The 14,734-nt window shown below is 48.4% G+C and overlaps 1 protein-coding gene across 4 annotated transcripts in view; it reads right to left on the reverse strand.

Moving 5' to 3' along the window:
• The window catches only part of LOC143315804 (kalirin-like), a 36,825-nt gene that overhangs the window by 12,632 nt on the left and 9,459 nt on the right, over positions 1 to 14,734 (reverse strand). For all 4 annotated transcript variants that reach the window (XM_076723239.1, XM_076723237.1, XM_076723238.1 and 1 more), the window contains exons 13-41: positions 14,414 to 14,530; positions 14,213 to 14,287; positions 13,837 to 13,959; positions 13,659 to 13,711; positions 12,709 to 12,856; positions 12,395 to 12,591; positions 12,209 to 12,306; positions 10,379 to 10,542; positions 10,167 to 10,286; positions 9,979 to 10,058; positions 9,549 to 9,687; positions 9,323 to 9,457; positions 8,847 to 9,009; positions 8,572 to 8,687; positions 7,846 to 7,968; positions 7,588 to 7,770; positions 7,363 to 7,487; positions 7,212 to 7,278; positions 6,717 to 6,826; positions 6,494 to 6,563; positions 6,314 to 6,403; positions 5,678 to 5,770; positions 4,721 to 4,832; positions 4,405 to 4,595; positions 4,114 to 4,215; positions 3,858 to 4,012; positions 3,293 to 3,395; positions 1,550 to 1,711; positions 974 to 1,178 (exon numbers count right to left, since the gene is read on the reverse strand). In XM_076723239.1, coding sequence (XP_076579354.1) covers positions 974 to 1,178; positions 1,550 to 1,711; positions 3,293 to 3,395; positions 3,858 to 4,012; positions 4,114 to 4,215; positions 4,405 to 4,595; positions 4,721 to 4,832; positions 5,678 to 5,770; positions 6,314 to 6,403; positions 6,494 to 6,563; positions 6,717 to 6,826; positions 7,212 to 7,278; positions 7,363 to 7,487; positions 7,588 to 7,770; positions 7,846 to 7,968; positions 8,572 to 8,687; positions 8,847 to 9,009; positions 9,323 to 9,457; positions 9,549 to 9,687; positions 9,979 to 10,058; positions 10,167 to 10,286; positions 10,379 to 10,542; positions 12,209 to 12,306; positions 12,395 to 12,591; positions 12,709 to 12,856; positions 13,659 to 13,711; positions 13,837 to 13,959; positions 14,213 to 14,287; positions 14,414 to 14,530 — 3,619 coding nt within the window. The remainder of the gene's footprint in view (positions 1 to 973; positions 1,179 to 1,549; positions 1,712 to 3,292; positions 3,396 to 3,857; positions 4,013 to 4,113; positions 4,216 to 4,404; positions 4,596 to 4,720; positions 4,833 to 5,677; positions 5,771 to 6,313; positions 6,404 to 6,493; positions 6,564 to 6,716; positions 6,827 to 7,211; positions 7,279 to 7,362; positions 7,488 to 7,587; positions 7,771 to 7,845; positions 7,969 to 8,571; positions 8,688 to 8,846; positions 9,010 to 9,322; positions 9,458 to 9,548; positions 9,688 to 9,978; positions 10,059 to 10,166; positions 10,287 to 10,378; positions 10,543 to 12,208; positions 12,307 to 12,394; positions 12,592 to 12,708; positions 12,857 to 13,658; positions 13,712 to 13,836; positions 13,960 to 14,212; positions 14,288 to 14,413; positions 14,531 to 14,734) is intronic.

Here is a 14,734-nt window from a genome sequence, read left to right on the forward strand (position 1 = left end):
AACTGCAGATTCCTGTTGAGTCTGAAACCCCTGCAGGTCAATGTTTAACCCTGAAACTGTCTCACCTCTGGACCGTGTGTGTGTGTGTGTGTGTGTGTGTGACATCTTGTCAAACCAGATTAAGACTGGGACACAGTGGCTTTATCAGATTCAGACCACAAACTCTGGTGGTTAAACTTGAACTCGTCTTTTCTAGTTTTATATCAACTCACTGAAATATGAAAACAAACGTGACGTGCAGACGACGCAGAAACGAAAAATCATGATAATACAGATGAATGAAGAAGACTCTTTACTGAATGTCCCCGTGGACACCTGGATTTGTACATGTATGACCTGTGGGGACGTTTGGTTTGTTATATTTCCAAACACTACGTGTCTTCTGTCAAGCCGTGAGCCATGAAAAATGTTCCATGTCTGTAATATTAAGAGGGTTCAATGACATCAGTGTGGACAGACGCTCAGTACTCAGAGAAAACACACGTGTCCTCGTCAGTGTGGACGTCTCTCTGAGACGCTCAGTCAGTCAAAGTTAAAGTGAAGCAGCAGATCCGAACAAACAAACAAAGCGTGTTTCATTTTTGATGCTCGGCGGCAGAAGAAGCAGACGAGGACTCCAGTTTGTGTTGACAAGCTCACAACATCAATTTAAATATTTAGGGTCACCGCGAGAGACGGAGACAGAGACAGGATGTGGGACATCACAACAAATCAACACACACACACACACACACACACGGGCTGTGTGGACTGAGGATGTTTAAAGTTCCCCCTGCTTAAACAGGAAGTGACATCGGGCAAACACAGGAAGTAACAGAAAAAAAACCCTAACATGTTGATGCATGAAACGTCTCATGGACAAAGTGTCTTTCTGTCTTTCTCGTCCTCTCAGGTCCCGTGTGGTGACATGCTAACAGTGTAAACAATGAGTTCAGACCAGAGACAGGAAGGACGATGTCATCCAGATACTCACCCCGCCCAGCGCTCAGAGTGGAGGAGGAGTTGGAGCTATTGGAGGAGGAGGTGGTGGTGGTGGAGGAGGAGTTGCCGGAGGAGGAGGTGGTGGTGCACGTAGAAGATGAGCTGGAGGACGTGGTGGAAGCCGGGATGAGTCCCTCCATGTCGGCTGCACTGTGTGAGTGTGACAGACAGAGGGCGCTCATCGGCAGTAAGCCCTCCTGCAGCCCAACGTCAAAGAGACAAGAGACAAAACGTCAGAGAGACAAAACGTCAGAGACAAAGAGACAAAACGTCAAAGAGACAAAACGTAAAAGACAAAGAGACAAAACGTCAAAGAGACAAAGAGACAAAACGTCAAAGAGACAAAACGTCAAAGACAAAGAGACAAAACCTCAAAGAGACAAAACGTCAGAGAGTCAAAGACTCAAAACGTCAGACAAAACCTCAAAGAGACAAAGAGTCTAAACGTCCACGTTTGTCTCTGTCTCTGCTGCTTGTGAGGACACAATGTCTTCCACGTGTCAGAACTTCAGCTCTGCTGTCTTTGTGTTTGTTTGTTTGTTACCTTGAAGGACATCACCTGTCTCACCTGTTGGGGCGTTTGATCCGTCGTTCTGACCAAACACCACCCGGCCCGCTCGGCCGAGCGCTCCACCAGCTCCACCGTCTGCCCACAGCGGACGCTGAGCTCTCCTGGTCCCCCGGAGGAGAAGTCCAACAACACCACCACTAACTCGCAGCCTCCTGACAGCTGCAGAGACAGACAGGTAGGACAGATCTTTGACTTCTGTCACAGTCCTCGTGGTAGCATCAGGAGCGTGACTGGCAACACGCCCACAAACAGCGTGTCCACAGGGGACGTCCATTCAAACTGTGTCTGCACACTGATAGATTAAACCAGACTTAGTATCAGCAGCATCAGTGACTTCAGCATTGATCGCTGACACCTGAGTCACAGACAGAAGGTGTGACAGGCCGCACCGAACACGCACTGCAAGAGCCAATCAGACTGCAGTCTCATCAGCTGCTTAAGGACGTGACAACGCTAATGTGCTAATACTAATTAAACCGTGGTCAGCATCTTAGTTTAGCGGGCTGGCAGGCTATGGATGGATGGTAACGGTATTGACCTGACGAAGGTGCTCGTCATCATCAAACTGATGTGTCGATCAGACTTTACTGCGATGAGATACAGACCAACATGACCGACAACAGCACCGAATGATGAAAACCACAGATACAGTCAACAATAAAAGCCTGAAGGAAAGCGTTAGCGTTAACTCAAGCACATGGGCTCCAGCTGGTGGAGGAAACACACACACACACACACACACACACACACACACACACTCACACACACACACACACACACACACACTCTCACACTCACAGTGTCTATAGGGAATGGTGGGGTGTTTCCCATCCAAATCGAACACAGATGTGATCGGCTGCTCAGTCCAACAAGCATCACACACACACACACACACACACAGAATACACACACATGTGTACAGTGATGGAAAACACCTCAGTACTTTAACTGCAGTACTACACAGGAGTATTTCCAAAGGATGGATGGATGCAAAACTCAGTGTGTTAAATATGAAGCATTAAATGAAACTTCATCAAAGTAAAGAAAGTAGTTTAAAGTAGCAGCAATCAAATCAGAGTACTGCGTGTATTTTAATACATCAATAATATTCATCAAGTACTACCATAATGGCCTGGCCCATCCTGCATACTGAGTACTTTTACTTCTGTATGCGTCTGTCTGTACACGACACAAACACTCTGTTTAATGATCAGGAATCTGTCAGAAATCCCTCAGTGACACCGATGAGGGCTGTGACCGAGCCTCAGTTCCACTTGCTCCACCACAGGCTACAAGCTTCAGTTCCAATCCACCAAACACCACTCAGAGCCCACAGCCAGCGTGTGTGTCAGGGGTCAGAGGTCACGGCGCTACACACTGACCCCGCCCACTGCCAACCAACCACAGGTACAATAAAAGAAATCAAACGTACCTCGTCAGAAGAGCAGAGAAGAAGTGAAAGTTTCTCGAAAGAAATCTGACGATGAACAGAGGAAACTCCCTCACACACACACACACACACACACGCACACACACACACACACACACACACACACACACACACACACACGCGCACACACACACACACACACCCAGCCAGCTGCAGCCAGTGGTGAGGTCATGAGACTGAGTGACACACCCCTCTGGATTCACAGAGTGTCATTTGAACGTTTGTGTGTGTGTGTGTGTGTGTGTGTGTGTGTGTGTGTGTGTGTGTGTGTGTGTGTGTGTGTGTGTTACCTTGTCGCTGTCAGCTGTGTTCTGTGATGTTCGGGAGGCGATGGAGACGGTGTCGGGCTGACTGCTGGCATCACCCAGACTGTCTGCATCCTCGCTGGTCTCCCTGATGCACACACACACACACACACACACACACACACACACACACACACACACACAGTTTTCAGTTTTTCCATCCTTGTCTCACTGAAGGTCAGGCGCAAAACTCAACATGTGGCCATAAGTATATGGATGTATTCTGAATGCAGGATTAGTACTGGAGTATTTTTGTAGTTGTTGTGGTTGTAGTACTTTTACATAAGTATAAGTAAAGCATAAGGAAATAGTTCCCCCAGTTCTCTGATTGTTTCTGGGTGGATTGAGCAGAACTCATTAATGTTGTGTATGAATCCATCAGGTTGGTCGTATGAGGCGTCTGTGTAACGATGAGCAGGGCAGCGCTAAACGGAGCCTTTTCTGAATGGACTTTGGTGTGAAGCTTGTGACCCTCAGAGGACAGAGCGCACTGGAGTTCTGAATGAATAAATGGAGGGTCAGAGGGCATGTGACGGATGTGTCAGCTGACCTGCGGCTGATGCTGCGCTGCCGCCCCAGCGTGGGGTTTGGCGTCTTTGGCAGTGGGATGGGCTCCCTCAGTGCCCCCCGCAGGTGTCCCCGCCTCTCCTGGATCACCTGCCGAATGCTGCGGACCCACTCCTGCTTCAGCTCCAACGACGATGCCTGTGGAGAGCGAGGGCGACAGGTGGACAGCCTTACCTGAGCACACTGTCAATACGACGAGATGGAAGCACACAGGAGCTTTCCGTGTGGAGCGCACTCACCTTCAGGACCGTCTTGTTGTCAGACGTCGGCGTTCGTCCGACCCACAGGGCGAACTTGCAGGGATCCCCCTCGATGTGCTCCGTTACACCGAGCTCCGAGGTCTGACAGTCACAGGTAGAAAGAGGAAACAGGTGATCAGTGTTGGTTTAGCCTGATTATGAGGACATGTCCCCCGTCTACACACCACCTCATGTGGACTTTGTTTTGGACACGTCTCCGACAAAGGAAGCTGTCTGTTGTACATGTACTGACAGAAATGGCCGCCTGTTGTATTTGTAGGTGTGCGTTACCCTCAGTCTGCTCTTGTACAGGTATTTGGTTCGTCCTGACGAGTCTTTGATCTCCTTGCTGAAGATGAGTGACAGCTCAAACAGGAAGAGGTGTCGGTCTCGCCCCTTTCTGATCAGAGACTTTGGCTCCCAAACCAGGAAGGAGTCTTGGAGGAGGAGCTCCCCCTGCACCTCCAGACCCTCCTCCAGACCTGACGGGGACATGAACAGAGGCAGGATTAAAGTCTCCTCTGAGCAGCTGCTGCTCATCTTCTCATCTTGAGGTCTTATCGTGGTGTCCTGACGTCACGGTGTGTCAATCATCTGCCTTCGTTACCTTCCAGCATGCTAACGTGCATCGCATCGTTCGCCCTCTTTGGGACGCTCAGCATCACGTCCAGGCCTTCTTTGATCTCGCCTTTCCCCTCCTCGCAGCATGCCAGCAGCTCCTGTGAACGCACGAACACAAACCTTCACCCGTCCGTTCTTAAAAAGAGACGACGCAGATGAATCCTGTCCATTAGACCCTTCGCTTATTTCAACAAATTAACACGAACAGTTTTAAAAACGAGGTCGCTCAACGATCACAGTAACCAAGATACTGAAGAACAAATACCATGAATACATTTCCAAGTACTGCAGATTTACTTACAAAATTACATTTGCTATATACTCTATTACTATTTTACCTCACATCTTTACCTTTTTAATGCTTTGTATTGTAAACATAAATCCAATATTGACATCTCGACTTAACAGCAGAACAGTTCGTCTCTTTTTCTTACAAAAACAGATGTTACCTCGTGGTTTTTATGTTGTTTTTAGCTTCACTGACTGTTGTTGATGCAGTTTTTGCAGCCAATTCTCAGTAATTAATTAAAAACCAAACAACAAAAACAACATTCCACATGAAGCAACAAGTACTGAAGTACCAGAGGTACTTGTTGGAAAACGTGACCTGAACAGGTAAAAGTGAAGGGTCTGTACGGACGTCACCTTCAGGCTCCTGCTGCTGCTGCTGAGCTCAAGCTGCAGCGACGTTTTCAAGCGAACATAAAGTGAGTTTCATTTATTATTCTGAACACTCAGTCTGGATCCTTTGGGCTCCATATAAAGTGTTCTGGATTTAAAGCTGCACTCAGTGAAATCCTCAGAGGCGTCGCCTTTTCCAAACAGCCAGAAGGAACAAACGTTGAGTTTTCCTCTGCGCTCAACGGCCTTTTCGACAAACGCTCTGCTGACGCCTCGTAAAGGGAAACTCTGACCTCCTGTGTTCTGAGCGTGGCTGCGTTACCTTGAGCAGCAGCTGGTATTTGGTGATCCTCTGAACCGGTTTGATGAGAGCTGAGGAGATGGAGTTGGCCAGACCATGTCTCCTCTGGACCTCCTGCACACGAACACACACAGAACATGTTAAAGGGAAATCATGAGCCAAACTGAAGCCCTCACCCCCCCGAACAGGATGGGAACCACTGCTCTCCTGGTTTTTGGCCTATTGGCATCATCGACTTGTGACCCAGTAATGAACTGAGGTGAGACTCTGAGACAGGACACATAGCAAGTTCACAGACATCCATATGAACTCAAATTATTATTAATTATGGGAAATTTCATTCTCCATAACTGTTGAATTGTGTGCGAGCCCAAAATGTTTATCACCCACGAAGACGACTTCAGTGTTTTGCGTGTTCAGCTGGTCGGCTGCGCTCTGACTCCTTTAGTTTTTAGGTCACTGGTTCCCTGTCAGTCCAGCCTCAGGGTCCAAAGTTCCCTTCGACTCACTGTCACACGCAAACCGACTCACCACCATTTCAGTTTTACTCCCGACTGTCGGCGGATAACTGGACGAAGCTGACCCACGTGTAACCTCCACCAAAGACACACCAACACTCACATCACTGAACAGGAAGTGGACCGGCTGAAGACTCACCTCGAAGAATCCCACGCCGTGCTGCTGGATCAGTAAACTGGAGTCCGGCTTGTTCCTGCAGTACGTCACGTACATGTGGAACTTATCGGCCTGAGACAGAAACAGGAAGTTTGATCTGGACCATCCCAATCTCTGATTTACATTTTTAATGGATAAAAAACATCCAAACAGTCTGGGTACCCAGGTCACGAAGCAGTGTCCAACGTCCTCAGGAAGCTGTTCGTAGTTTTCCAGCTCCTTCAGGAAAATACTGCAAAACAGAGTACTGCCTTACTATGCACACAATACTGTGTAACATATTTTGGATATCTTTCAAAACCTTTTGTAGAACCCATAGATCGACTACATGGGTAGCATTGTAGTACATGTATTCCAGTATATTGTGCAGTACATTTTGCAGTACCTGTTGTGGAACTCGTAGATGTCCTGGATGTTTCCGAACACGATGTCGTCCTTGTTGTGGAGACCAGGAGGGACGTCCTCTGAGCCGCTCGTCATCTCCCACAGGTACGTCTGCACCAGGGAAAAGTATTACTGTTAGGAAATGCTGTCCATTATGATGTAGTACTACGTGGTATCATGATTGCGTTAATGTCTTGCACTGTAGTCTTCCTCTTCACTGCATGAATGTGCAGCAGCTTTAAATGTGTTGTCTGCAGTTCTGCCAGCAGAGGGCGCTGTTGGTGGTAATAAACACAAACACCTCCAGACTTTCACAGTACAGTACCAGGAAGTATTGCAGTACATGAAACAATGGTGAATTATAAAGTACTATAGCATATTTTAGTCCTAATATTCAGGACTTTGGGGTGTGATACTACAGTATGTAGTAATGTGGCTGGACTGTGTTGTATTCTATGGTACTGTGAGGTAATGGTACTACAGTACTTTGATGTACCTCAATACACTCCTGAAGATCTCTGACGTAGACTCTTTCTGTCTGAAGGAGCTCAGCCATGATGTACCTGTAACACACACACACACTCACAGGTCACTAAAGCATGTGCGATCACAGTACTGTAGCTCATATTAGTACTAACAGTACTCACTCCTTCTTGCGGGCGGAGCGTCTCTTCTCGTCGCTGACCTGATGGCTGGGGTCGGACAGGTTGACCTCGGGGTCGGAGTCAGACAGGCTGTTGGGGATCAGCTCCAGTTCCAGGTCCTTGTTGTCCTGACAGGGACACCGTCAGAAAAGGTGAGTCTACCTGCCAATCATTTCCTGTTTGAGTACCTTGTTGGTGCGAAGGTGTTTTACTGCTCTGGACACGTACCTGTGAGCACCCTCCGAGCGCCGTCTCCAGCAGGTGGCGGTACTGTCCCATCCTGACGGTGAAGTCGCGGTACCGTTTGTCCACCGTGGACACGCAGCGACGCAGCTCGGTGCGGTGGGCGTGGCCTTTAGCCAGCATGCTCTCAGCCAGCTGAATCAGCAGGTGAACCTTTTCCTGGGTGTGCTGAGAGGCAGAGACACAGGTAAGTCATGGTGTTAGTCATTACACACGTCCGTGTGTGTTTCTGTGTGCTCTCACCTTGGCGGACACACAAAACTCTCTGTGTTGGTTCAGCAGTTCTTGCGTCTCAGCCACCGTTCCCCCCGGCGATGTGTGCGTGGCCAGGTAGTGGTCACCTGACTGCTGTAGCCAATCCAGAGCCTGCAAAGAAAAGAACATTTTCAATTTAGATTCCAAACACGTGTTCAATTCGTCAAAATAATGCCTGCTGGAGGAGGCATTGAGGTTATTTTTGTCACACAACAGGTGTCCAGGTGTGTTCAGGTGTAGTCACCTGACCAGTCAATGCTGAGCGGACTGTAGTCTGGAGGTCAACTTGCTAAGCCTCATGGACTCCCAGGAACCAGTGGTTGAATGTAACTAATTACATTTACTAGAGTGCAGTGTTTGAGCGCCATGAGGTAGCAAGTGTCAAAGCATCAGTGATAATACTGCAATTATATGATACATTTAGCAATACGGCACTCTCAAACAGACTCCTCTGCCCAAGAAGTACTTATTGCATTTTACATTACATTCTGAAAGTGAAAGTAAAATTAAGTAATACTTTGAGTGCAACACAGTGTATTACAGTAGTGGTATTGCTGGTTTTAGTGAAGTAAGAGATACGAGTACTTCTACCACTGCCAAGGACTGAACTCTGAATTCCAAAATGTCAGTATGTCAATTTTCTGTCACTGTAATGACAAAAATATTGCAGTTTTTTTCTACTGTACGTCAGAGTTGAGTGGAGCGGCTGTCTACCTGCTGGGCGTGGCTCTGGAACATCAGGTACTGCTGGCACTGATCCAGTCTACGTTTCTTCAGAGTCCAGAAATGGAGAACTCTGTTTTCCCTCTGGAGCAGCTCGCTGAGAATACCTGCATGCACAGACACACCTGGATCGCTGATGCTGTACAGCACACACATAAACACCTGTTAACCAGGAGTTCCTCAGGGCTCTGTCCAGGCTCCACTGCACTTTTTTACTTACGCTAAACACGAGTTGTGTATTTTTGTGTGTGCGTATGTTGGTTCACCTTTGACCTGTTGCTCTGGTACCCTGGAGTGTCCGGTGACCTCAGTGACCCCTGTTACCCCTGAGACGGTGACGCTGTGGCCGGAGATGTTCGCCATGGTCACGCTGTTGCGGTGGATGTACTTTAGGAAAACTTCAGCGTTCCGTCTGGCCAGAGTGCAGGCCTGTCACCATGGAAACAAGACTGTTAGGGACCCTGTCGAATTAAACCCACCTATGACTGGGTCACATGACATGACATGATCAATCCTGGACTGGCCTTTAACGAATGTCAGGAGCTTCTGCTAATGCTAATACAACCATACTGTTAGCATGCTTCCTATTGGCTCCTGTGTTTCTGGTTTTATAAAAGGCTTAAAAAACATCAGCCTTGATCCACGTACACCAAACACACCAGAGACCACCTGGCCTAGTTATATGATTGGACAGTTCAGGGAGGGGTTTAAGACTGTCCAATGCTTCTCCTGCTCTCCTCACCTTCAGGAACGCCTCCTTCTGCTCCATGTGTTTGTTGATGAGCGGCATGAGTTGCTCTGGCTGTCGATCTCCACCTGCACACCAGTCCTCCTCCCTGCGGTACTCCTGCTCCAGACTCTCCAGCACCCCACACACCTGGAGAGACAGGCAGACAGGTAGGTAGACAGACAGACAGAGGGGTGGGACAGTTGGACAGGTGGACAGACAGACAGACAGACATTAGTACCTGCTGGGACGTCCTGTAGAAGGCGGCGGAGGCATTGACCAGTTTGAGTCTGTCTTCGATCCTCAGCATCAGAGTCTGCCAGTGCAGCGCCACCGTCTGGGCACAAGACCTCACTGCATCTGGATCATAGTGACCTGACCTGAGGGAGGGGGGTCAGAGGTCATGTGATTGTGACTGTGTTTTAATACAAGACAAACCGGTTCTAAATGAGGTTGAACGTTCTGGATTGTTATTCTGGATGTAATGCGACAGCTTGAGATGCTTGGACGACCTGTTTCCATCATCTGTCCTCAGAAATGCCTTCATTATGTTCTAATGGTTCAACCTGCTTCAGATCTAGTTTGAAACCAGTACGAACTAACAAAGTTAATAACTTCCCATTAGCAGTGACCTCACACTATAAATCACTGCAGTACAGACGGCAACTGACCTGACCAGCAACTCTGCTCTCTGCTGCAGAGCCAGAGCCACCTGATGAGTCCTCTGCAGGGAGTCGGCGTGGAGCAGAGCCTGGGAAGAGACAAAGTGGAGGATCAGGTACGGCCATGTGATTTCCATTCATCCAATCATCTTACTTTGTGTGTGTGTGCGTGTGTGTGTGCGTGTGCACGCAGTTACCTCTATGGCCTGCTGGAGGCGCTCATGCTCCCTCTGCAGCTGCTCAGCTTCAGACAGACAGCTGGAGTTCAACATGCAGGACGACAACATGACCTCCCCCTCTGAGATCCAGCCCAGCACCTGAGGCACGGACAGACAGGTGGAGTTCAGTCCCTCTGCAGTGCCTGGATGATACCTGGATGTGCAGGTGCAGGTGTGTGTGACTGTGTTACCTGTTTGACCTGGCTCTGCAGGTGTCTCAGCTGCAGGTTCTGCTCCAGGTGTGTGTGTGTGTGATCTGCAATCTGCTGCAGTTCCTTCTGTTTGTCCTGCAGGAGGTGCTGCACCTCCTCCACCTGAGAAGAGAGACCCCCCTCCGCCTCTGATAGCTCGATACCTTACCCCACACACACACACACACACACACACACACACACACAAAACACACAATTTTAGACCTTCAGAGTGAGGACATTTGGCTGTTCAGGTCCTCTCAAGTATATGAATATAAATGTGTGTTTTAATCTCCATCCATGTGTGTATGCGTGCATGGATGCGTGCGTGTGTGTGTCTCCATGGCAAATTCAATACGCTGGTTTCCATGGGGACCAGCTGTGTGCTTCAGAGAGCAGTTTCCATGACAACTCCATCCCCCTTTTCCCCCTCCCCCTATTATCCTCTCTACCCCCCCCCCCCCTTCCTCTGATACCATGAGTGTGTTACTGGTCAGACTGGTGGCACGCTGGAGCATGAAATGTGATCTGATCTGTTTCACTCAGTTCTATTCAAAAGTGATCAATAATCCCACCTGTTCTGAACTGTGAGCTGTTCTGCTTTGTGCCAGTTCAGCCTTTTGCCAGTTTATGCTTGTTTGACACCATTAAAGACCTCCGAACCCCCCGAAAGAAAAGCCAGCAGCCCTGAAGTACAGCTGAAAACCCAAAATAAAATCCAAAAGTGTAGCAGACTCAAAGACCACTGGAGCACGATACAGAATAAATGGATGCCCTCAGAAACCTCTGGAACCCCCAGAGGCAGTGCTAAAAACCACTAAAGGATTCTGGGACAAACAAAAACACCTGGAAGTCCCTCAGTGCTCTGGAACCCTGTCAGTGACTCCTTGACTCCACATAGGGACCAGTATAGATTTAACAAGGATCTCTGGAACCTCCTCTGAGACCATTGTACGTCCTTAAGGCACTTTTAGGATTCCCAGTGAGAGCACTACAAACCACTAAGAAAGTTGTGGACCCCATGAAAATCCCTCAAGCTCCCTTGTGGGAAGCTTTGGAAACCACCCATCAGCCTCAGAAATCCACTTAAGAAGCTGTAGAAACCACTAAATGAGCCCTGGAAGGCACCAAAGACTCCTGAAAGTCTCTCAAGGTCACCAGAGCCCTTTAATGACTCCTGGGAATCCCTTGGCGACTGCATGAATCCCTTCAAGGACCATTTGAATCCTTGGGAGCCCTTCAGGGACCACATGGACCCTTTGCTGAATTGCGTCCCACTCCATTACCTTTGTAACCCCCAAAGTGGCCTCTGGAAACTGTCCAGGAACCCTTTCATTGACCACTACAATGATGTAACTTACTTAAAGAATCCCTGGAAGAACCACCGCAGCTCTATTGAGCGCCCCTGAAACTACTTCAGGGATCTCCATAAACCTGTCAAGAAACTCTGGAAATCCATTAAAACTCTCCAGGAAGCCCCCTATGTAGACTCAGATATGCCCAATCTCATTTCTTGTGGTATACCCCAAGTCTCAAACCTAGTTCCCTTTCTCCTCTGTCGATATAAGATGCCGTTATGTTCTGTCATTCAGAGATTTGGTGTATATTTCTGTTGATATGTAGATGACAGCTAGCTCTACGTGTCTGTGCATCTGATGACCTTTGACATCCTTGTTATTTGTTTTTCAGGTCAGCAAATGGAAAGTCTGTGAAAGTAATCACATGACCCGCACTACTGGCAGCAGGAGCAGTAGTAACTGTGGCATCAAACACTGCATTAGTAGAAGTACAACACAACTGCAGCATTAGCAGCAACAGTGTGTCTCTTACCTGACGCCTGGACCTCAGTGATGTACTGCTGAAGGTCGTGACCTTGCTGGATGACCTCGTAGATCATATTGTTCATAGCAAGCCTTCGCTCCATGTGCCTGAGGATCAGTCAATCAGTCAAAGCCTGCTATGACCTTTTATTTTCATTTTTGTACTGAGCCTGGACGATGTCATCACTCTGTTTACCTGTGGATGCGCTGCTGCGCTAGCGTTAGCACCTCAGGGCTAGCCTCCACTAACCGTGACTGACCCATTCCTAGCTTGTCTTGGGCTAGCTTGTCCTGGTTGGCGTCAGCTAGTCGTGGTGATGCTAGCTTCTCTGCGGAGAAGTCCTGGGACTGTTTCTGGAGGTCCTGCTTCCAGGCGTCCATTTCCCCAGTTACCTGCAAACGAGAAAAACACCCATAAGGAGTCGAACCACAGTGGAGGGAGTTCAGGAAGTAATTGTGTGAAATGTGTGACGTACGAAACATCAGTAAACAAAAACACAAACGAAGTACCTCCAGCGTGCACTGGTGCAGGATGCGGAGCTGCAGGTAAACATCCAATCGGATCTTTCTCTGGTGGAAAAGTTCCTCCAGTTGGACGTGAGACTCCTCCAGCTGCTGTAGCACTGACTCCACGTGGGCCACTGAGCTGCCCTGTGGCCTGAAACAAACGCACCTAAAATGGTTAAGTAAACTGCAAACTCGAAAACAAACATTCCTACAATGTTTACATACACCAACTCCACACAGGCCCCTCAGCTGCCCTGACCAGTGAAACAAACGCACCCATGCAGATTATACAAACTAGAATATAAATTTTAAAACAAACGCACCCACACAGGTTATAGAAACAAATGAGCTAACAGTGGGTTCCTGAAAACACGCACACACCACACACTTGCACACACTAACCCCCCCACACAGACCATACAAACTACACAACAAGCGGACCCACACACGACATACAAAGTTGAAAACAAATGAACCCACAATCATGACTAATACGAACTCCACGCAGGCCTCTGAGCTGCCCTGTGGAGTGAAACAAACTCCCACACAATAAACACAAAGTAGAAAACTACTAAACTACCACCCAAAAATACGCACGCAGGCTTTGCAAACTTGAAAAATGAATGCACCCACACATTCTCCACAAACTAGAAAATACAGCCACCCAAAATAGAAAACAAATGCACCCACACATTCTACACAAAGTAGAAAATAAACACACCCACACAAAATGCATACACCGTTTTCCTATGGGCCACAGAGCTGACCTGATGAATATAACAAACAAACCCCACAGGTGTTGCTAACCAAAAGCAAACACACCCTCAATAATTATATACACCAGCTCCACACAGGCTGCCCTGACAAGTGTGAGAAACGCACCCACACAAGCTATAAAAAGGCCATCTGTGCAGCACTGAGGAAGGAATCAAACGCACCCACTCTGTGTGTACCTGAGTTGAAGGATGAGGTCTTCTCCTTCCCGGATGACACTCATTGCAGCTTCCTGTGGGTCAGGGTTAGAGTTAGGGTTAGTGTGAGGGTTAGAGGTGAGGGGTCAGAGGTCAGCGGGGTGTTAGCTTGTTATGAATGGGTTAGACTTCAGGTCAGAGGTCAAAGGTCAGCAGGTACCTGTGTATTGGCCTGCTGCTGCTGCTGCTGGCTGATGAGAGCCTGCAGCGCCTCGACGGTGTCCGGACAAACACAGAGATCTGAGGACAGCTGCTTCTGAAGGCCCTCCATCCATACTGAGAGCTGAGGAGGAGGAGGAGGAGGAGGAGAGAGGAAGAGGAGGAGGGAGACAGCAGAACAGGGAAGGAAGAGGAGGGAAAGAAGAAGCAGATGAGGAAGAGGAGCAGAAGGATAAAGAGAAGAGGAACAGAGCACAAACAGGATTCATGTTGTGTGTGTGTGTGTGTGTGTGTGTGTGTGTGTGTGTGTGTGTGTGTGTGTGTGTGCGTGTGTGTGTGCATGTGTGTGTGTGTGTGCATGTGTGTGTGCGTGCTACCTCCTTGGTGTGTGTGTAGAAGGACACAGCGAGGTCCAGCAGCAGCTTCCTCTGCTCCACTCGCTGGATGAATGCCTGCAAACACAAACACAAACCTTACAACACATCAGAGTTTCTTCCTGTAGCTGCTTTTCAGAATAAAAGCCCATGTCTTGTGTGTCTTCTTCAATCTGTGTCTCTGTCTCTGTCCTGCAGAGTCACCTGCATGCGGAGCTCCAGGTCTCTGGCTGCCTGGTAGATCTCCTCCTCCTCACACTCCCCAGACTGAGCCAGCTGATCTGCTGCTTCCAGAAGCTTCTCTGCATTAGTGTAAGTGTTCTGACAGACAGACAGACAGACAGACAGACAGACACACACACACACACACACACACACACACACACACACACACAGAGTGCTGATGTTAGTGCTTCCATCAGGATTCTGATCTGAGGATTATCTGCCGTGTGTTACAGTCCAGGATGCAGTGATTCGTTTCCTCCATCTGAAATTTAATTTACGCTTCAGTGTATTGATGATTTT

This window comes from Chaetodon auriga, chromosome 23, assembly GCF_051107435.1.
Source record: "Chaetodon auriga isolate fChaAug3 chromosome 23, fChaAug3.hap1, whole genome shotgun sequence".
Lineage (NCBI taxonomy): Eukaryota > Metazoa > Chordata > Actinopteri > Chaetodontiformes > Chaetodontidae > Chaetodon > Chaetodon auriga.